This window comes from Bubalus bubalis, chromosome 12, assembly GCF_019923935.1.
Source record: "Bubalus bubalis isolate 160015118507 breed Murrah chromosome 12, NDDB_SH_1, whole genome shotgun sequence".
NCBI classification, from domain to species: Eukaryota; Metazoa; Chordata; class Mammalia; order Artiodactyla; family Bovidae; genus Bubalus; species Bubalus bubalis.
In genome coordinates, this window is record NC_059168.1 from 26,197,399 (window position 1) to 26,220,718 (window position 23,320).

At 40.2% G+C, this 23,320-nt stretch overlaps 1 protein-coding gene across 1 annotated transcript in view; it reads left to right on the forward strand.

The window, feature by feature from the left end:
• The first annotated feature begins 10,003 nt into the window (after window positions 1-10,003).
• The window catches only part of SLC3A1 (solute carrier family 3 member 1), a 33,262-nt gene continuing 19,945 nt past the window's right edge, over window positions 10,004-23,320 (forward strand). Inside the window, exons 1-4 of the mRNA XM_006056812.4 lie at window positions 10,004-10,502; window positions 13,971-14,150; window positions 14,304-14,458; window positions 17,390-17,515. Of these exons, the coding sequence (XP_006056874.3) occupies window positions 10,073-10,502; window positions 13,971-14,150; window positions 14,304-14,458; window positions 17,390-17,515 (891 nt within the window). The 5' untranslated portion in view covers window positions 10,004-10,072. The remainder of the gene's footprint in view (window positions 10,503-13,970; window positions 14,151-14,303; window positions 14,459-17,389; window positions 17,516-23,320) is intronic.

Consider the following 23,320-nt stretch of genomic DNA (forward strand, 5'->3'; position numbering starts at 1 on the left):
CTCTTATTAATTGCTGGTGGGAATGCAAAATGACACAGTCACTTTGGAAGACAGTCTGGCAGTTTCTTGCAAAATAGTCTTAGTACAAAATCCAGCAATCACACTCCTTGGTATTTACCAAAAAGTTGAATACTTGTGTCCACACAAAATCCTGCACATGATGGTTTATAGAGGCTGTATAATTGCCAAAACTTAGAAGCAACTAATATGTCCTTCAATAGGTAAATGGATAAACTGTAGTACACCCAGACGGTGGATTATTATTCAGCACTGAAAAGAAATGATTAAGCCACAAAAAGACATAAGGGCAACTTAAACGCACTTACTAAGTGAAAAAAGCTAGTCTGCAAAGACTTATAATGTATTATTTTATCTATATGGCATTCTGGAAAAGGCAAAGCCCTAGAGACAGTAAAAATATTGGTAGTTGCCAGAGGTTCGGGGGATGGAGGGATGAATATGTCACATATTCATGAAATATGCTTCAAGCACAGGGTATTTTTGAGAAAGTGAAACAATTTCATCTGGTGCTGTAATCGTGAATACATGACTGTGCATTTGTCAAAACTCTTAGAACTGTACAACATGAAGTTCAGTTCAGTTCAGTCATTCAGTCGTGTCCGACCCTGTTTGACCCCATGAACCACAGCACGCCAGGCCTCCCTGTCCATCACCAACTCCCAGAGTCCACCCAAACTCACGTCCATTGAGTGGGTGATGCCATCCAACCATCTCATCCTCTGTCGTCCCTTTCTCCTCCTGTCCTCAATCTTTCCCAGCATCAAGGTCTTTTCCAGTGAGTCAGCTCTTCGCATCAGGTGACCAAAGTATTGGAGTTCCAGCTTCAACATCAGTACTACCAGTGAACACCCAGGACTAATTTCCTTTAGGATGGACTGGTTGGATCTCCTTGCTGTCCAGGGGACTGTCAAGAGTCTTCTCCAACACCACAGTTCAAAAGCATCAATTCTTCAGTGCTCAGCTTTCTTTATAGTCCAACTCTCACATCCATACATGACCACTGGAAAAACCATAGCCTTGACTAGATGGACCTTTGTTGACAACACAAAAAGTGAATCTTAATGTAGAATAATGGATCAATAATGGGTCAATATTGATTCATCAATGTACATCAAATGTACCACATTAATAAGGGAGAATGAGGACATAGAAGAGGGGAGTATATGAGAACTCTGAAGAACTACAGCTCATTTTTTTCTGTAAAACTGCAGCTTTCTCTAATATATTAGCTAATAGAAAAAGAATGAAATATTGATACACACAAGACAGATAAATGTCAAAAATAATTATGCTGAGTAAAAGAAACCAGACAAAAATTACATACTGTATGTATGATTCTGTTTATATAAAATTCCAGAAAATGCAAACCAATCTATAGTGATAGCAGATCAGTGGTTGCCTAGGGACAGGCATGGGTGCTGGGGGGTGAGGGAGAGGTGTAGGGATAAATAGGAGGGAGCGAATATGAAGAGGATCATTATTTTGATTGTGGTGATGGTTTCATGGGTGTATACATAGGCATGTTAAAACTTGTCAAGTTGTGTGCTGTAAACTTGCAGTTTGTCAGTTTTCCCTCAATAAAGTTGTTTTTTAAAGGCCAAGCCAAAAAGGAACCCAACCATGTATTAATTCCCATGACACTGTAGTTGTTTATAGGCCAGTTTGAATGACCTGGACCACATTCCACTGATCCTGGCTGGGCTCACTCAAGCAACTGTGGTCAAATGGCTGGGTGCCTGGGAACTGACTAATCTAGAGGACCATGGATAGGAAGGTTCCATAAAGGAAGGCCCTTATCTCCCACATCCTACAGCAGACCAGCCTGGGCATACTCTCATGGTGATGGCAGTTGTCTACAAGAGGAGCACGTTTTAAAGCCTCTCTTTGTGTCAAGTTTCTTGTTCCATTGTCCCAAAACAAGTCACATGTCCAAGTCCAGACTCAAGTGTGTCAAGAGATGGGAACCGTGGGGCAAAAGGCCATGTTTGACAGGGCTACGGGGATGCTTTTAATGACTGTTAATGCAAGTCTGACCTAGGGCCAGACATCCTGGAATGTGAAGTCAAGTGGGCCTTAGAAAGCATCACTACAAACAAAGCTAGTGGAGGTGATGGAATTCCAGTTGACCTATTCCAAATCCTGAAAGATGATGCTATGAAAGTGCTGCACTCAATATGCCAGCAAATTTGGAAAACTCAGCAGTGGCCACAGGACTGGAAAAGGTCAGTTTTCATTCCAATCCCAAAGAAAGGCAATGCTAAAGAATGCTCAAACTACCGCACAATTGCACTCATCTCACACGCTAGTAAAGTAATGCTCAAAATTCTCCAAGCCAGGCTTTAGCAATATGTGAACCGTGAACTTCCTGATGTTCAAGCTGGTTTTAGAAAAGGCAGAGGAACTAGAGATCAAATTGCCAACATCCGCTGGATCATGGAAAAAGCAAGAGAGTTCCAGAAAAGCATCTGTTTCTGCTTTATTGACTATGCCAAAGCCTTTGACTGTGTGGATCACAATAAACTGTGGAAAATTCTGAAAGAGATGGGAATACCAGACCACCTGACCTGCCTCTTGAGAAATTTGTATGCAGGTCAGGAAGCAACAGTTAGAACTGGACATGGAACAACAGACTGGTTCCAAATAGGAAAAGGAGTTTGTCAAGGCTGTATATTATCACCCTGCTTATTTAACTTATATGCAGAGTACATCATGAGAAACGCTGGGCTGGAGGAAGCACAAGCTAAAATCAAGATTGCTGGGAGAAATATCAAAGACCTCAGATATGCAGATGACACCATCCTTATGGCAGAAAGTGAAGAAGAACTAAAAAGCCTCTTGATGAAAGTGAAAGAGGAGAATGAAAAAGTTGGCTTAAAGCTCAACATTCAGAAAACTAAGATCATGGCATCTGGTCCCATCATTTCATGGGAAATAGGTGGGGAAACAGTGGAAACAGTGGCTGACTTTATTTTTGGGGGGTCCAAAATCACTGCAGATGGTGATTGCAGCCATGAAATTAAAAGACGCTTACTCCTTGGAAGGAAAGTTATGACCAACCTAGATAGCATATTCAAAAGCAGAGACATTACTTTGCCAACAAAGGTTCATCTAGTCAAGGCTATGGTTTTTCCAGTGGTCATGTATGGATGTGAGAGTTGGACTGGGAAGAAGGCTGAGCGCCAAAAGAATTGATGCTTTTGAACTGTGGTGTTGGAGAAGACTCTTGAGAGTCCCTTGGACTGCAAGGAGATCAGCCCTGGGATTTCTTTGGAGGGAATGATGCTAAAGCTGAAACTCCAGTACTTTGGCCACCTCATGTGAAGAGTTGACTCATTGGAAAAGACTCTGATGCTGGGAGGGATTGGGGGCAAGAGGAGAAAGGGACGACAGAGGATGAGATGGCTGGATGGCATCACTGACTCAATGGACGTGAGTCTGGGTGAACTCCGGGAGTTGGTGATGGACAGGGAGGCCTGGCGTGCTGCAATTCATGGGGTCGCAAACAGTCGGACACGACTGAGCGACTGATCTGATCTGATCTGAATGCAAGTAATCTGTCATGTACCTGAACAATGTTTTAATTTATATTTCTTTAATCCTGTTAGGAAGGTACTTTTGTTCAAAGACTTTTGTTGTTGTTCAGTTGCTAAGTCATATCCAACTCTTTGTGACACCATGGATTGAAGCACTTGAGGCTTCCCTGTCCTTCACTATCTCCTGGAGTTTGCTCACACTCATGTCCATTGAGTCAGTGATGCTATTTAACTGTCTCATCCTTTGCTGCCCTCTTCTAGAACATTTTGCCTTCAATCTTTCCCAGCATCAATTTTTTTTCCAATGAGTTGGCTGTTCACATCAAGTGATCCAAGTATTGGAGCTTCAGCATTAGTCCTTCCAATGAATATCCAGGGTTGATTTCCTTCAGGATTGACTGGTTTGATCTCCTTGCTGTCCAAGGGACTCTCAAGCGTCTTCTCCAACACCATAGGTCAAAAGCATCAGTTCTTCAGTGCTCAGCCTTCTTTATGGTCTGTCACATCTGTACATGACTACTGGAAAAACCATAGCTTTGACTGTATGGACCTTTGTTAGTAAAGTGATGCTTTTGCTTTTTAATACACTAAGTTTGTCATAGCTTTCCTGCCAACGAGCAAGTGTCTTTTAATTTCATGGCTGCAGTCACCATCCACAGTGATTTTGGAGCCCAAGAAGATAAAATCTGTCACTGTTTGCACTGTTTCCCTGTTTGCCATGAAATGATAGGACCGGATGCCATGGTCCTAGTTTTTGAATGTTGAGTTTTAAGCCAGCTTTTTCACTCTCTTTCACCCTCATCAAAGAGGCTCTTTATTTCCTCTTCACTTCCTGCCATTAGTGATATCATCTGCATATATGATGTTAATTTCTATTAACCTCAGAAATGTTAATTTTTTATATATAATTTGCAATTCCTTTTACTCCCTTATTGAATGTAATTTAGCTATTGATTTTTGTAGCAATTCTTTGTATGTAGAAATAGTAAGGTTTTTGTGACTTTTGTCAAGTCTCATGTTCTGTTAACATTTCTTTTGCTATTTGTTTGGTTTCAAGAATGTTTTAAATAGTTTAACTTCTAGCAAATCATGGTTAAATGTTTTATTTTGATTCACTGGTTATATAAGTTGAATTCCTACCTCTAGCTAGGATAGGTCTATTTTTCTGTTCCTTCTAATTAGAACTGTTTTTAAAAACATTGTACTCTGGACTATATTTATAATGTTAACCCCAGAATCAAATTCAGTTTTATAGCTGAGGTAACAGAGGTTTAGAGACAGTTTTGTCTAAGGTCAAGCAGAGAGCAAATGGAGGCAGGCTTGAATCTCACTTCCTCTGACTTAAAATTTGAGTCATGAAACTGTATCAAGGTAAGAACATTTGGCTTAGTGATAAAAATCTACACTTTCAGGCAGAATGTACTTTCCACTTTTCTGTTTTTCCTCCTCTCCTCCTCTTCCTCCCCTTCCTTTTCGTTTCTTCCTCCTCCCCCCACTTACTCATTCTCCCCTTATTCTTCAGCATAGGTCACCTACCTTTAAGTAACTATTCTTTTATTAACTTAATAATGTACCTGGCACTGAGCTGGGTGCTAGGAACTTAAAGATGACAATGCAGATCTTACCCTTAGATCACAGAGGCTGTAAACAGGTAAGTGCAATATGGAAAATCCTTCTATTTTAAATGTTTACTAATCTGACAGGTTATATGCTGTAAGATATTTTGGTGGGTTTGCTGTTAACTGGAAGTCTTTATGACTGAATGGCTTCAAAATTCATTTAATGAATCTTAGTACATGTATATTTAAAAATCCATTTATAATATATATAATATAAAATATATTTTTGTTGATTTTTGCTTTCTATATGTTTGTTTCTGTTTAATTTGCAGGATGTTTCTGTGTCCTGTGGTAGCCCCATTGTTCTGTTATCTGTTTTCCAGAGGGTTCATTCTTCTTCACTTTATTATCATGATTGTGTAACTCACTTGGGATTTGAATTTACTGAGGAAGTTTATCTACATTATCTCTGATTCTTTGTTCCGATTATATGAGTTAGCTCTTAAAGCTTCCTTAGTGTTCTTGCTCCTTATTCATGTTTAGGAGTTTTAACAGGCAGTGTATTTGGCTTTCTACAATCAATATTTCCTTCTAAGTCTCCTTGATAATAAGTAAAACATACTTTGTGCTTGGTGGGAAGTCTTAACTCTGTGGCTGTCTTCTCCAAATTACTGTCAACTTCTTCCCTCCAATGTTTCCATACTTTTTCACTGAATCCATGTCTTCCTTCTGCTTTTTGAAGTTTGTTTCTTTTCTCTTTAAATCTTAGTTTAAATCTTGAGTATGGGATGTTTGTGACGTTTGGGTGACTGATACTAGAAGGAATCACTTTAAGCTGAACTCTACAACCTGACTGGAACTTCTAGGTAGACTCCAAACTCAAGGTTCCCTAGCTTATTTTTTTTCTAATGGAAGAGTAATATTGATTGTGATATTAATTACAGAAAAATTACAAAAATCAGAAAAAGTTTAAAGAACAAATTGTGTATCATCCATAATCTTAGAACCCAGACATAAACACTTTAAACATATATTCTAATAGGACTTTATATACATGAGAATTTTTTTTTACATAATTAGAAGAATTACTTTATATCTTGCATTTTCCTCACTCAACACAATAATGTGAGATTTCTTCCATGTCATTAAAAATCTTTGAAAATATGCTTAGTGACTAAGATTCTATAACATGGATGTACAGTAATTTAGTCTTGTGTCACTGAACATTTTGGTTTCCAATATTTGACATTATAAATGACACTGTAATTAATAAGCCTTATTGCTCATAAACTTTTGTTCCTGTCTTGGATTATTTCCTTAAGATAGAGTTTTGGAATTGAAATTGCCAAGTTAAAGGATATGAACCTCTTCTCCCCTTTTTATTACAAAAGTCATGATATGCTGAGAACAAATGACACAGGGCAAAGTGAAATGTATAAATCCAAGGAATCTCATCTTCAGCCTCTTAGTCTCAGTCTCCAGGCAGCCACTGGCTGACATTCAGTATGCATGCACAAATAGGTATGCTATTTTTTCCCACATGATTCTGATCATATTTACTCTCCTTATCCAACTGTCCAGCATCACTTACTAAATAATCTTTCTTTTCCTCACTTTTCAGATTCTAAATCTCCTTCTGAATAAGGAATAGGGGTCCATTTTGGATGACTCCAATCTATTCAATTGATCTTTTGACCTAACCTAAACTTTAATATCAACTGTTCATTTTTTTTGAAGTTTTTATCTTAAAATCTGGTAGAGCTAGCCTCATTTATGACTCTGAAAATGTTAAAACTCATGATACACACTGCCAAATTACTTTCCAGAATTATGAGTTTACACTGGATCCTTGCTAGTACTATTATCTTTTAGAAATTCTTTGCCAAAAGTGATTGAAAATGCTTATTTCTCTAACATTAATGAGTTGATTTTTGTGAAATATCTGTTTACAACCTTTTTTTCAAGCTTAACTGACATTTTTAAACTGATATTATGAAATTTTATATATGTATACATAATCAAATTGCCAACATCCGCTCGATCATCGAAAAAGCAAGAGAGGTCCAGAAAAACATCTATTTCTGTTTTATTGGCTATGCCAAAGCTTTTGACTGTGTGGATCACAATAAACTGTGGAAAATTCTGAAGGAGATGGGAATACCAGACCACCTGACCTGCCTCTTGAAAAACCTGTATGCAGGTCAGGAAGCAACAGTTAGAACTGGACATGGAACAACAGACTGGTTCCAAATAGGAAAAGGAGTATGTCAAGGCTGTATATTATCACCCTGCTTATTTAACTTACATGCAGAGGACATCATGAGAAACGCTGGGCTGGAGGAAGCACAAGCTAAAATCAAGATTGCTGGGAGAAATATCAAAGACCTCAGATATGCAGATGACACCATCCTTATGGCAGAAAGTGAAGAGGAACTAAAAAGCCTCTTGATGAAAGTGAAAGAGGAGAGTGAAAAAGTTGGCTTAAAGCTCAACATTCAGAAAACTAAGATCATGGCATCTGGTCCCATCACTTCATGGAAAATAGGTGGGGAAACAGTGGAAACAGTGGCTGACTTTATTTTTGGGGGGTCCAAAATCACTGCAGATGGTAATTGCAGCCATGAAATTAAAAGACGCTTACTCTTTGGAAGGAAAGTTATGACCAACCTAGACAGCATATTAAAAACAGAGACATTACTTTGTCAACAAAGGTCCATCTAGTCAAGGCTATGGTTTTTCCTGTGGTCATGTATGGATGTGAGAGTTGGAGTATAAAGAAAGCTGAGCGCCAGAGAATTGATGCTTTTGAACTGTGGTGTTGGAGAAGACTCTTGAGAATCCCTTGGACAGCAAGGAGATCCAACCAGTCCATCCTAAAGGAGACCAGTCCTGGGTGTTCATTGGAAGGACTGATGTTGAAGCTGAAACTCCAATACTTTGGCCACCTGATGTGAAGAGCTGACTCATTTGAAAAGACCCTGATGCTGGGAAAGATTGAGGGCAGGAGGAGAAGGGGATGACAGAGGATGTGATGGTTGGATGGCACCACTGACTGATGGATATGAGTTTGAGTAAGCTGTGGGATTTGGTGATGGACAGGGAGGCCTGGTGTGCTGCGGTTCATGGGGTCGCAAAGAGTCGGACACGACTGTGCGACTGAATTGAACTGAATGTCTAACAATGTATACATACCTTTAATGTTAAAAACATAAAGTTCTTTGGCATATTTATTACCAATGCATTTTCCAATTTGTCATATGTTCTTCAATTATATGCTTTGTTGTATAATAAATTTTATTAAACAAATTCAATCTTTGTAATTGCTTTTACTGTTCAAAACATCCTTTCAATTAACTCCTATGGTGAAAATTACCATTATGTGTTTGAGAGATAAAGTTATTTGGAAACATAAATCCTTTAATTGTTAAAAAATATACAGTATGCCTAATTAGTAATAATGAGAGATGCCACTTATCAGATGCATTGAATGAGCTAGATTTTGGGATTTACTCACTTAAAAAAATAACTTAGCCAAAATCAAACAGCTCATTTCTCTGTACCAATTACTGCTTCTAAGTCACTCTACAAATTAACAGTAATATTAGCAATTCATGTAACTTTCCTCACTTAAAACAAAAAACTTCTTATTTGATCAAAAGAGTCATAGAACTGTTTATTATATGTGCACTGATTAAAAGAAAGCCATGAATCATCACATTCTTTTAAGGTTTGCATAATCTTCTAGGAAAGCATACTTCACTTTTAATGCAGTTTCTTCTTGGTTGCAAATTTGTATTTTATACTTGTCAATGATTAAACAACTCTTTAGTGCTTGTATTAAGAACTCTTTACCTATAATAAACCACTTGAACTTGCTAGACATGAAATTCCCTATTCTACCATCCCCACTTGGAAAAGTGCTTCCAAGAATGGGCAACCATACTCTCCTGAAAAATAGGAAACAAGACTGAAGGCACCTGGGGTCGAACTGAGCATACAAATAGGCATGTATCAGGTTGGCTTGAACTGAGATACAGTAGTTTCAGTAACAAAGGTGTTGTCCCCTGTCTTCAGATCTTCTTCCTCTTGGGTTTGTAGAAGAGACCTTCAAAATAAAAAGTAAAGAAAAGCATGTTTTCCCCTGCAAAGTTCTGTTTCTTTTTCTCATATCTAGTTAACAAGAAAGAAAATTTAAGCTATTTTTTATTGTGGTAAAATATACATAATATAAAATTTACCACTTTAAGAACTTGAAAGTGTACAATTCAGTGGCGTTAAATACATTTACATTGGTGTATGACCACCTCCAGAACTTCTGCATCGTCCAAAATGTAAACTTTATACTCATTAAACAAGAACTGTTCATGACCCCCTTTCTTCCGACTCCCGTTATCTCCCCTTCTGCTCTGTCTCTATGAATTCATGTACCTACCTCATGTAAGTGCACTCAGACGACATCTGTCCTTTTGTCTCTGGCTTCCTTCACTTAGCATAATGTCTTCAAGGTTCATACATGTTGTGGCACCCATCAGAATTTCATTCCTTTTTAAGGTATATGTCACAGTTTGGTTGTCCATTCATCCACTTGGCTTCTTTCCACCTTTTGACTGTTGTGAATAATGCTGCTGTGAATATTTGTGTGCTCAACCAAGTAAGGTCTTAAACTGCAATGGAACGCTGTGTCCTCTTCCCATTTCACCTCCTCTGTGCCTCTCTTCCAGTCCAGATCTGAATCCCTCCATGTGGTTGACTGTTGCTGCATCAGTCTCACAGGGTGTAAGGAGAATTTTTTTAAAAACCCCACTTTACCTTTACCCTTTCTTCCTTGGCTGAACTTTGTCCAGTCAGGTTTATTTATAAACCATGAAAAGCTCATTAACATGATCAAGCATTTCTGCAAGCTCTCTTCTCCCTTTTGTTACTGCAGGAAGGCACTCGGCAGGGATAAGATTGTGAAACATGGCTGAGGATAAAAGCAAGAGAGATTCCATTGGATTAAATGCGAAGGAAGGCCAGACCAACAACGGGTTTGTACAAAATGAAGACATCCTGGAAACCAACCTGGACCCAAGCAGCCCAGCAGTCGGGCCACAGCACAACACCGTGGACATCCTTGGCCCCGGGGAGCCCGACGTGAAGGATGTCCAGCCCTACGCTGGGATGCCCAAAGAGGTGCTATTTCAGTTCTCGGGCCAGGCCCGCTACCGGATACCGCGGGAGGTGCTCTTCTGGCTCACCGTGGCTTCCGTGCTCGTGCTCATTGCGGCCACCATAGCCCTCATTGCCATCTCTCCCAAGTGCCTGGACTGGTGGCAGGCGGGACCCATGTACCAGATCTACCCAAGGTCTTTCAGGGACAGCAACAAGGATGGGGACGGAGATCTGAAAGGTGCGCGCCTTGAGACTTGGGGCAGGGGGGGATGAGGTTGGTTTAGGGCTCTTCGTCCTGGAAGCTCATTATGCCTGGGCTGTGCGGTAATAAGCACATTCCACCCAGTATGACTGATGATGCCTTTCTCCTTGTTTATGATATTTTAAAAAGCCACTCAGCAGAACCCAGCAATTCTTAGCATATGATGAAAGGATACTTGCTGGAGCCCTTTGAGCCCCCAAAGGGCTGTTAGGTTTATTGCCCAGTAGGAACTTTTGCATAGTCATCTGATCTAACTTCCTGCATGAGCAAGTTTCCTCCTGAAATGTGTCCTGCTTCTGTGCACTTTAGAGTTGGTCATCTCAGAGTGACTGTTTAGAATCTTTAGAATCCCTTTTCCAGGGTGCACAGTGGCTAGTTTGATAATCTGGCAGAGAGATTCTGATTAATGAGCAAAGCATACTTCATTATTTTAGAAGAAGATTAAGTGATATCTTTAAAATGTATAGACTGAGTCTTTAAAAGCTTAAATCTTGAGAAATGAAGAAAAGGTATAGTGTGGGTTGGTCATTAGTTGAATTAAAGATTATTAAAAAAAATATCCATCTTAATAAAGAAAGAAATATTTTTAAAGATATGCTAATAATTTCCTAGTGTGTTATGTATGGGATGGCCTTACTATTTATTGCTCAAATGAGGACACAAACCAATTGCAGAAAACTGTCCCAGGCAAATTGGTTGATATGGTTACCCAGTTAAGGGAAACAATAAGGAATGAATAAACTAATAAGATAATTTTTGATAATGCTATTTGGCTTGAAGAAGACAAAATAATGATTTAAGAGTATGGGATAGAGAAGGAAATGGCAACCCACTCCAGTGTTCTTGTCTGGAAAATCCCAGGGACAGAGGAGCCTGATAGGCTACAGTCTGGTGGGTCGCAAAGAGTTGGACACCACTAAGCAACTGAGCACACACGAATGTATTGCGTAAAGCTCTAGATGCCTGATATATAATAGCTTGCTGAATTGTTTGTTTTTGGCTAGTTGCTTGGCTCCCTTCCTGGTGCTTAGTATTCCTCTTTTCATTGCTGTAGAGTCTGTAAGGCCCTCCATTCTGCAGCCCCTTCTTCTGGCTTACCGAGAAGGCCCCAGTCCAGCATTCTAAAAGGTGGCTTTCCTTGCACACCTCCTGTAACAGGTCACCCACTACTTCCTCAATTAGTGGACAGCTTAGACTCAGAAACTGCAACCTTTGAGACTGTAGTTGTTCTAGAATACAGTATATAAGGATAGATTTGATAGAACTGTGTGGTCAAGGCCTGCACCTTACACGAAAATGTCTGAATACATCAGGGAGTCCTCACAAAACTATTAGGTTGGTACGAAAGTAATTGAGGTTTTGCATTGTTGAATTTTGCTTTTTGATATTGGAATACATTCTTAAATAAATGTGATTATGTTACACATCAAAAAGAAAAGCGTATAGGAAGTGGTAATGAGCTTAGTCGAACTTTAAAATGCTTCAAACACACTCCTAAAATCTTCAGCTTTCTTTAGTAAACCAATAAAAGACTTCTTCTTCACACTCATACAATTTTTCTCTTAAAAATCATCCTGCATCTTAACTAATTAAAATATTATCTGACCTTTAAGATGCAGTTCAAACCCACTTCCTTCATTAATCTGTTTAACCTCCTGATCAGAGGGGGCGCTACCCTCCCCAAACTCTTTCAGGGTTTTGGATGGAGCGGCACCTCTGGTGCTTTGGTGTAACATATCTGGGTGACTTTCCTTCCAACCCCTCAGCCCCTAGCATGATCCTATCGCCTGCTGCTGCTTACAAAGTAAATGCTTTGCAAAGTGATGTTTTGATGGAATAAAGCCAAAAACCCTATAGCCCTAAAATATACTGCCTACTTCCTGGCCCTCCCTCTGTAATCTCCTTCTAAATTCCCTGCGCAAAGGGCAACTTCTAATCACCTCTCACATTTGTCATTTCCCATAACTTTTCCTTGAAGGACCGGCTGCTTCCTGTAATTAATAGGTATTTTTTCTAGAGGTTGAGAGGATTTTGTTCTAATTTGAAGAAAATGTTCCAGGTTTCAGTTTAGACTATTGCTTTCTGTCCCCTGGAATGTGGACATGGGAGATCTTTTGTTACTCTGTGTCCATTTGGCCTCTTCGTTTTAATCATCCTGTTCCTTTGTGCTTATTCTTGATATAAATCAAAATTTTGACTTTAATCTGAGTTAAATAAAAATTCTTTTGTTGCCTGTTGATACTCCAGGAGGTCTCACAGCCATCCACGGAAGGGAACTGAAGTATAGTCAGGACACAGATAAGCAGCCTGACTCCTGCTTTGGCCTCAGCGGCTTCTGACAGGGGTCCCACAGGAAGTTACTGCAGACCGAGTACTAAACTCGGACTCTGCATTTAGGACTCTGAACTAGAAGCACTTCCCCCCACTAACTGCTAATTATCCTACGGGGTCCCAAGTACAAGAGTTTCATTCCTATGTCTCTTTTCATCTAAGTCTAAAGTTCTCTTCTGTATAAATGCTTGACTTCATCGCTGTCCAAAGGAAATAGAATGTGGACCACATAGGTAATTGACAGTTTTCTAGCAGCCATATTAAAAAAGTAAAAGAGAAACAAGTGAACTTAATTTGAATAATATACTTTGTTTAATCCAACATATCGACTATCATTTCAACATACTGTTGTTGTTCAATCGCTCAGTTGAATCCAACTCTTCACGACCCCATGGATGCAGCATACCAGGCTTCCCTGTCCCTCATCATCTCTGCAGTTTGCACAAGTTCACATCCATTGAGTGATGCCATCCAACCATCTCATTCTCTGTTGCCCTCTTCTCCTTCTGCCTTCAATCTTTCCCAGCATCAGGGTCTTTTCTAATGACCAGCATCAGGATCTTTGTAACATATAATCAATATAAAAATATAAATGAGCTATTTTACATTATTTTTTGTCATACTGGGTCTTCAATGTCCAGTGTATGTTTTACATTTTCAACACACCTCGGTTTAGACTAGTCACATAGCAAGTGCTTGATAGCCACATGGCAAGTGGCTACACACTGGACAGTGCAGCTTAGATCACGTGACCATCAAGAGTGCATACGTTGTTCTTCTTTGTATCTTCGTACTTAGCCCAGCATCTGGCCTGGATTAGGTGCTCGAAAACCATGTGTAGAATAAATAAACAATAGTGTAGTTTTGGTTTTAAGTATAAAATATGAACAAACCACAGACAGATTTTTTAAATATTATGCATTGATATTAAAGTTCAAAGGTTATTGCCAGAAGACTAATTTGCTGTTGGTTGTAGAACTAGACCTTGCTATTTGAATTTTACCCAAATTCAAAAAAACCCCAAATATTTCTGTCTTAAGCCTATTCGTTTTATTTTTAGTTGTTCAACTGAAAAAACAAACTACTTTTCATGGCTTTGACTTTTGCCTTCAGGTATTCAAGATAAATTGGATTACATCACAACTTTAAATATAAAAACTATTTGGATTACTTCATTTTATAAATCATCCCTTAAAGATTTCCGACATGGTGTTGAAGATTTCCGAGAAATTGATCCCATTTTTGGAACAATGAAAGATTTTGAGAATCTGGTTGCAGCCATACATGATAAAGGTAAATTGAATGGAAGGTGGGTGGGATGGTTTAAGGAAAGCATTTCTCCAAATGCTTAGCTTAGAGCATTTTCTTCCTCACTATTGTATTATTCTAATATGATATTATATAATATAATATTATCTCACCATTTGAAATGTTTTCACGCACTAGGTTTAAAATTAATCATCGATTTCATACCAAACCACACCAGCGATAAACATGCTTGGTTTCAATGGAGTCGGAACCGGGCAGGAAAATATACTGATTATTATATCTGGCATGACTGTAACCATGAAAATGGCACAACCATACCACCCAACAACTGGGTAAGTCCCAACGTGCTTGATTTACAGAAGTAAAATTGGCAGATCTTCAGTTATTAAACTGGCTATTTATAAAGCCCTTTTAAAGGAAAATGAATGATAGCAATAGTTTAAGAGAAGGGAAACAAATTTCCCAAAGAAATAGAAATGAAGTCTCAAGCTTCTAATCATCTGTGGGTTTGGATTTTTCATTTCATTGTAGAGCTGATGTGTTTTAGCATATTAAAATCTATGCTCTCTGTTAACCTCTCTTTCCTTTATTTCCCCCTCTGTCCAGCTGAGACCCCATGTCTTATTAGTTTAGTAACTGTCTTGCTACCCTCCAGACCCTTTTGCCTTTCTGACTTTTTGACTCCGTTGTCCAGTAAAACGCTAGCCATAAAAGAACTCAACCATCCATTTTTTCTTTACCTGAACTTTGGTATCCAAGCCTCTGGACATATTCATTGTCCCTATCTGGACTGATCCATCCACTCTTTTGGGGGAATTTTACTAAATCCAACTGATCAACATGCCCTGTCTCCTCTTCAGACATCTTACCCACATTCACCGCATCTCAGCACCCTCAGCAGCAAACCCAACTTTAAAGGGAGAACAGAAGCTGACACACCCTGTTCCTGTTCACCTCTTCTGCACAGAGACCTTGTCTCTCCTGCTTGAGAGAAAGCCCAGTGAAATCTGCTTTAGATAAACAATGAACAATTTTTAGTGTAAAATATATGGAATACACTTACACTAAAAAACTATTCATTGCTTATCTGAAATTGAATGTCTTGCAGTTTATCTGGCAGCTCTCCTTCTGTCCCAGGTCAGTCCCTCTGTGTACTCTAGTTCATCCTCTCTCCTGCTTTCTACAGACCCTTTTTCTCTGGATCATCTCTCCCCACTCCAGGGCCTCTCTCTTGACCTCCCTAAGCACTAAAAGAGGCTGACTCCTGGGCATCAGCTTTTAAATGACCCAAGGGCACTCAAACGATGTGTGTCTAAAGTTGACTGTGTGATCTTTTCTCCCAACCTCCCGTATCCGAGGTTATGTGAATGGCACTAATATACGCAGCCTGGTAAACAGCCCTTTAGCAAGTCCTGGCAATTTCACCTCTTCCCAGGTGGCTCAGGTTAAAGAATCCGCCTGCCAATGCAGGAGACGTACATTCAGTCCCTGAGCCGAATAGATCCCCTGGAGGAGGAAATGGCAACCTGCTTCAGTATTCTTGCCTGGGAAATCCTGTGGACAGAGGAACCTGGTAGCCTATAGGCCACGGGGTTGCAAAGAGTTGAACACAACTGAGTGATTGAGCAAACACACTATTTTCCTTTTTACCAATCCACCACTTTTAAAAATAATGATGACATTAGCAAACATTTGCTAAATGCTTACTGTGTGCCAGGCTCTGAGTGTTTTATATTGATTATATTCATTAACTCCTTTAATTCACTGTAGAGTCTTATGGGTTGGGCTTTAATTCCTGTTTTACAGATGAGCAGACTGAGGCAGAGAAATGTTAAGCACCTTGCCCCGGTTCAAAGCTAATAAATGAAAGGGCTAAAGACTGTATCTAGTCTAATTTTTACTGAGTGAACATAAATTGGTACAACGTTGAGGTCTTAATTTTACATTTCTCTAACTCCTAATGATTATTTATCTAATTACTAATTATTGATGTACTAGTTGCCTAATTAATAATGATGCTGAATATCTTTTCATACATTTATTCACTTGAGCTTCCATTTCTGTGGAACATCTGTTTAATGGTTTCTTTCTCCAATTTTTTGTTGGATTGCTGGTCCCTTTGAAATAGATTTGCAGAGTTTATTTATTTATTTATTTGTATTTTGTATACTGGTCTCTCTGTATACTGATATAGGCTGTAAAAATCTTATCCTGGTTTTTATTCAGGTGGGCCATGAAGTGAGCTGACAAGAGAATGTTTCCTCAAAAGGCATCAGCTACTACTTAGCTTGGGCCAGTCGTTGCCATGGAAATGTGGACCCAGTGTGACTAGGTCTTTCAACTAAAAATAAAATATTTATGCAAATCCCTTAGTTTGTAAATGTCTAGGTGTTCTCTTTAGTGTGAAATGAACAAATGGCCCAAGACAGAGCCCCGAGGAAACCTGACACAGGTTCCTCCTTCTGGAAATGCCACGGAAGTGAGTTTCTAGAAGGAGGAAAGCAGCACCCCTGTCAAATGTTGTTGGGTGCCAACATGTGAAGTTACTGTGTGTGTGTGCTCAGTCACCTAGTCATTTCTGACTCTTTGCTACCCCATGGACTGTAGCTGCCCAGGCTCCTCTTTCCATGGGATTTTCCCAGGCAAGAATACCGGAGTTGGTTGCCATTTCCTTCTCCAGGATATCTTCCTGACCCGGGGATCAAACCTGGGTCTCCTGCCTTGCAGGCAGATTCTTTACCATCTGAGCTATATATAGGGAAGTCCTCTTGAAGTTGCTATATTTCTTTTATTCCTGAGGGCTAGCAGCATTTTAAATGGAATGATTCTAATATTTTTCTAAAAATATCATTTAAATAATCACTCTATTTGGATTCAAGCTCCTAGATCAGTGGAATGCGTGTTTCTCCCAAATTGACCATCATTTGCTTTTCTTCACAAACAGGAGTCCAGGGCCTGGACAGAAGTTTCAAGAAAATAGATTAGAAATGTCTGCTCCTTACATTGAGAGCATTGATTTGATGTTGTGGTTGTTGTGAACAGTTTCTACTGTACAAACACATCACAACCACTTTTGTGGGGCACTAGGCCAGCAAGTGGAATTTTAGGGAATTAATTTATCTAGTGCTCTCACTAGAAGGAAAATTCTGGGGACTTGTGCACTTAGTCTGCGTGGGGCTGGCGATGACAATGATCATTTCTTTGTGGGAGATACCATCATAGAAACCATGTAAGGAACTGATCTGCTATTTTCTGTTTGCTAGTTAAGTGTATATGGAAACTCCAGTTGGCAGTTTGATGAGTTACGAAAACAATGCTATTTTCATCAGTTTATGAAAGAGCAACCTGATTTAAATTTCCGTAATCCTGATGTTCAAGAAGAAATAAAAGTGAGTACAGACATCCACGTAAACTTCTCCATTTCATGGGTGCTTAAGTGGTTATTTGCTACACTTTGTGTTGAATAGTAATTGTGTGAGCAAAATCAAGCAGTGCAATTCAGTTCTGGGATTAAGGTGTCTGATGCAAATACAGACTCTCAGATATGTCAGTGGCTCTTTCCTTCCTCTAACCCCAAATAATCAAAATGGGTGGAAGGCAGAAACACCTGTTACCTTAGCTCTGAGATGCCTCTCTGCCTGCGCTAAGCTGGCACAGCTCCTGGGTCTGGACCTGGCCTCATCATCAGCTTCAGGGAGCTTCTGCGTGAATTATTTAGCTTTTCTGTGTCTTGGATCCCTTGTCTATGAGACACGATTGATGGTGCAGTGTTTGTCTCACAGGGGCTTTTTGGAACATGAGTTGATATAACCCACGCACAACATTTCTGTATTCACTCAGTAAATATCAGCTTATTATCTGTTCCATGTCAGGTCTGGTTCTAAGCAGTGGGAATGCAACAGTGAATCAAAGAAACCCCACCCTCAAGGAATTCCCAGTATCCTTAGGGGAAGGCAGACAACAGCTAAATATTTAACATGTCAGGTGGTGATGAAGGCTTAGAGAGCTTCGCAGTGCCAGTGAGAAGTGGGCTCAGAGACACCCCTATGTTGAGGTCCCATTTGCACAAAACCTGATGTTTGCAAGGGAGCCATGTGGACAGCTAGGGAAAGAGAACTTCAGGCAGAGAGAAGAGCAAATGCAAAATTTTCTGGGGGAGACTGAGCTCCATGTGTTTCAGAAATGACCTGGGGGCTGCTGCGCAGAACTGCCAGGCACAGCAAGTGAAATTTCAAGATGTTCGATTAAATTTTAATTTCAGTTAAACAATGAATAGTGCAATATTTGATACTTTCTTCTACTAAAAAATTAGTTCATGGTTTATCTTAAATTAAAGCTTAACTGGTTGCCCTGTATTCCATGTGGCAACACAATCAGTGCACTTCAGTGACGTGAGGGACAGGGTTGGGGAGTTTGGGTGTAAAAATGAGGGTGAGGGCTGATGCTGTGGGGCCGTGAATGCTGTCATAGGGACACTTGCTGATCCAGAGGTGATGCTCTGTGGTCTGATGATGCTCAGATTTCCTGCAGCACCCAGGTGAGAGTTGCTGGCACTCACACCTGTATAGTGGTGGTTCTAACAACACCTGACACATAATCACGGTAAACATTGGCCCTGCTGCTGTTTTCTTTATTGCTGCTGCTGTGGCTCTCACGGGCAAGAACTTAGGAGCAGGGTAGGGCTCTGAGGCCGGTGAGAAGGAAGCCCACATACAACAGAGCAGGGAGCTGTGGGTCTCCCTCTGCAAGTCACCATGTCAGCCAGATGCAGAGGATGCCTTGTTGGAGTCACTAAGAACACCTGTGCCCCTTAGTCTGTTCTTGTTTTGTTTTTAAATAACAGCTTTATTGAGATATAGTTGACATATCACAAAATTCACCCCTTTCAAGTATGTAAGTCAGTGGTTTTAGTATGTTTACAGGATTATGCAAGTATCACTACTAATTTTAGACACTTTCATCACCCCCCCAAAAGAAACCCCATACCCGTTAGAACTCACTCCCTCTGGCTACCATATTTTCTCTCTTTGAGCCCTGGAAACCACTACTCTACTTTATGCCTCTATATAAGCCTGTTCTGGACATTTCACATAAATGGAATCATATAGTATCTATATAGATGTCTGTGACCTGTATCTATATTATAACCTGTATTTAAGTTCTTGAGAAACTGTTTTCCAGTGTAGCTGGACCATTTTACATTTTTATTAGCAATGTATGGAGTTTCTATTTTCTCTGTATCCTCATTGACACTTGCTTTTGTCTTAGCTTTGATAACAGTCATGCTAGTGAAGTGGTATTTCACTGTGGTTATGATTTGCATTTCCCTGACAGCTAATGATAGTGAGCGTCTTTTCATGTGCTTATAGTTTATTTGTATATTTCATTGGGGAAATGTCTATTCAAATCCTTTGTCTATTTTAAAACTGTGTTATTTGACTTTTTGTTGAGTTATAAGTTTTTTTTTTTAACACATTCTGGGTATATGATTTGGCAATTAATTTTCTTCCTTTCTATAGGTTGTCTTTTTACTTCCTTGATGGTGCTCTTTGAAGCACAAGAGTTTTTAATTGCTGTGATCTTCAACTTATCTATTTTTTTTTCTTGCTTATGCATATAGTATAACATTTAAGAACCATTGCCTAACTCCAGGTTGTAAAGATTTAACTCATGTTTTCCTTTAAGAGTTTTGTAGTTTTAGCTCTTACACTTAGGTCTCTGATCCATTTTTTGTTGATTTTTGTATTTGGTAAGAGGGAGTCTAACTTCACTCTTTTGCATGTAGCTATCCAGTTATCCCAACAATATGTGTTTAACAAAGATTATTCTTTCACCATTGAACTGTCTTGGAACCCTTTAGAATATCAATTGATCACAAACATCGGGGTTTATTTCTAGACTGTCACTTCTGTTCCATTGATCTATATGTCTGTCCTTACGCCAGTCTGGATTACTATAGTTTTATATAGTAAGTTTTGAAATTGGGATGTGTGAGCTCTACAACCTTGTTCTTTTTTTCCAAGATTATTCAGCTGTTCTGGGTTCTTTGTACTTCCCTGCAAATTTTATTACTTGCTTGTCAATTTCTGCAGAGAAGCCTGCTGAGATTGTATGGAATCTGTGGATCAGTTTGGGGGAGTATTGCCATCTGAAGAATATTAGCTCTTCTGATCTGTGGACACAGGATGTCTTTCTACTTACTCAAGATCTCCTTTAGTTGCTTTCAACAGTGTCTTCTAGTTTTCAGTGTACATGTCCTGCACTTCTTTTAAATATATTCCTATAAATTCCTTAGTTCTAAGGCTATTTTTACTATATATGTTTTCCAGAATTTAGATGAATTGCTTTGGGATCTTGAGAAGTAGGCACCTTGTCATGGCAGCCTTGTCTCATTTGGGGGTGGGGAGGTAGACACAGTCAGCCCACTGCTGCTGCTGCTGCTAAGTCGCTTCAGTTGTGTCCGACTCTGTGTGACCCCATAGACGGCGGCCCACTAGGCTCCCCCATCCCTGGGATTCTCTAGGCAAGAACACTGGAGTGGGTTGCCATTTCCTTCTCCAATGCATGAAAGGGAAAAGTGAAAGTGAAGTCGCTGTGTCGTGTCTGACTCTTCGCAACCCCATGGTCTGCAGCCTACCAGGCTTCTCCGTCCATGGGATTTTCCAGGCAAGAGTACTGGAGTGGGGTGCCATTGCCTTCTCCAGTCAGCCCACTAACAAGGCGTTAGTTTTAAACTTCTCTGATGGAGTGTGAACTTTCCTCTTCTCTATCACTGAAGATCATTTATACACTCACATCCCCCACTCTTATTAGGCACTTACTTTTTGCCAAGTGCTTTACCAGCATTATCTCATTTAATGCTCAAAACAAACCTAACTTAGGAGATTTTATGACCACGACTGTTTTACAGAGAAGGAAACTGAGGCTTAAAGAGGTGATACCACCCACCTTGGGACTAAGGGGACAGGATTCAAACCCAAGCACCAAGATTGTCGCATCCATGTACTTAAATTAACCACAGCTCCATGCCTAATCTGAGGCAAACTGCTTCTCTCTCTCTGTTTCACTTTTTCTACACAGTTTTTGTAAGCAGGTTTTTATTGGAAATTCATAAATGGGAGCATAAACCAGTTGGTTTATCAGGCAGTTGATTTCTCCAGGCTCCTTGCGGCAATATTGATGGATTGCCTGGAGATGTTTAGACAAATGTGATAAATTTTGCCAAAATATGCCAGGAATACATTAATTCTTTTTTGAATAACCCGGCAATTCTCTTGAAGGCATCCAAGTAGTGGAGGATGTAAATAGGAGCTTTAGTTACTAGCCTTGCAGGATGAAATCCCTCTTGAGATGAATCATTACTGCCTCTGGTTGAGGGGTTAGACATTTTTTTGCAAGGCTGGTTTAGAAGGTTTCCTATTAGAAGTAAATAAGAAAGGCTGAATGCTGTAAGGGAAGGCTCTTCGCTCCTGGAAAGGGACCTTTCACATGAAGGGACTTCTGACATCCTCCTTCCCCCAGCAGCACTTATCTTTGAAGCAGAGTTATACAGGTTAATAATTTGCAACCCTGATAATTTGTGGTGAGGAGGCATTTGGAATGAGTTGTGCTTGCATACCAGCTTGTACTCAGGACCTGAGCCTTCTTCCTCGGGGCTCCCATCAGATTTCAGCTTATCTGCACGGTGGGAGGCTGGCAGGCAGGGGACACCCAGCACAGAGCATCCTTCTTCTTCCTCTTTGTCCTCTCCCTTGCACTGGCCATTAGGGGTTTGGCTCTGCCCTGAACCTTCCAGGGCTAGAGCTTTTTCAGCTAGAGAAGTCAGGAAGAGGAGGGGTGGCTTATATTTGTATAGTATTTTATAATTTTCCAATCAGTTTTTTTTTTATTTGCCCTCCAAATCCCTTATTTGACAAATAAGGAAACTGAGGCCCAGAGAAGTGATCAGTAGACAAGCTGAAGAGCAGGGAAGAGATTCCAGATGGCCTGGCCCCATGTCTGGGGCTCAGTCTGATTCCTGAAACCACCCGCGTGGGAAGGCTGAGCCCTGGAGTAGAGGAGTCAGTGTATTTACAGCAACTGGCAACTGGGAACCAAGATGCCCTCCTGGCTAAAGATGGGATACAGAGCATAAGTAATGGTTCTGTTCTGCCTCTACTGAGCATGGTATTGCTGGAGACAAGCAGCTCAATTCAAAATAAAATATACTCACTACCTGCTTTATAAGCCAGCTCAGTGCTTGATGCTCATCACTGCAGCATCATTATACCACGTGTATGCCATGCACTTCATTATAAACCATTCCCTCATTAAACAGCATGTGCTGTGTATTGGCTATATGCCAGAGTAGGCTGATTCTGAAGATGGACCCATGTTGTGGCCATCATGGACTATGATAATATATTCTGGAGGGGGGTGGCAAACAAATGGGAAATAGAGGGTATACCTAGATATAGATATATAGATATATAGATATAAGCAATGATTCCTAGAGAGTGAGAAAGAATGACCCATGTTGTAGCCATCATGGGCTATAATAATATATTCTGGAGGGGGGTGGTAAACAGATGGGAAATTACGGTAAAGTGTGCTGAGTGTTCATGGCAGTAGGAAGTAGGAGAATGCAGGATGGGGACCTAACCTGGACACAGAGTGGGAGAGACTGGGGAGAGGTTTACAGAGGAAGCAATGATAGCTAGAGGGTGAGAAAGACTGAGCCAAGCAAAGAGACACAGGTGGGAGTGTCCCCAGCAGAGAGAAAGCAGTCACAGCATAGTGGGAGTGCTGGGAGTTGTCCACTGTGGGTACATGCTGTCCCGAGAGGGGGTGTGTGATCAGACGGGGTGAGAGAGATGAGTAGGAACCACATCATGAGCTGCATTGGAGGCCATGGTAGGATTTGGGTTTAAAAGGTTTTGGGCAGGGGAATAATTTTTAATTTGCACTGGGAAAAATCAATCTGGTTTGTGATGAAGGCATTTGAGTAAGGCAGGTTTGAAGGCAGAAAAACTGGGGAGATGGGTGATGCAGTAACTAGGAAAGAATGCTGGAAGTTTGGACCAGTGAGGGTGGCAGGGTGGGGTAAGGGTTGCAGAGGCATCATCAGTCCTTAGAGAGGAGTCTGGTGTGGCTTCCAGGTTTCAGATTTGAATTCTGGCTGGGTGACAGGTCTGTTTCCTGGGATGGGAGATATG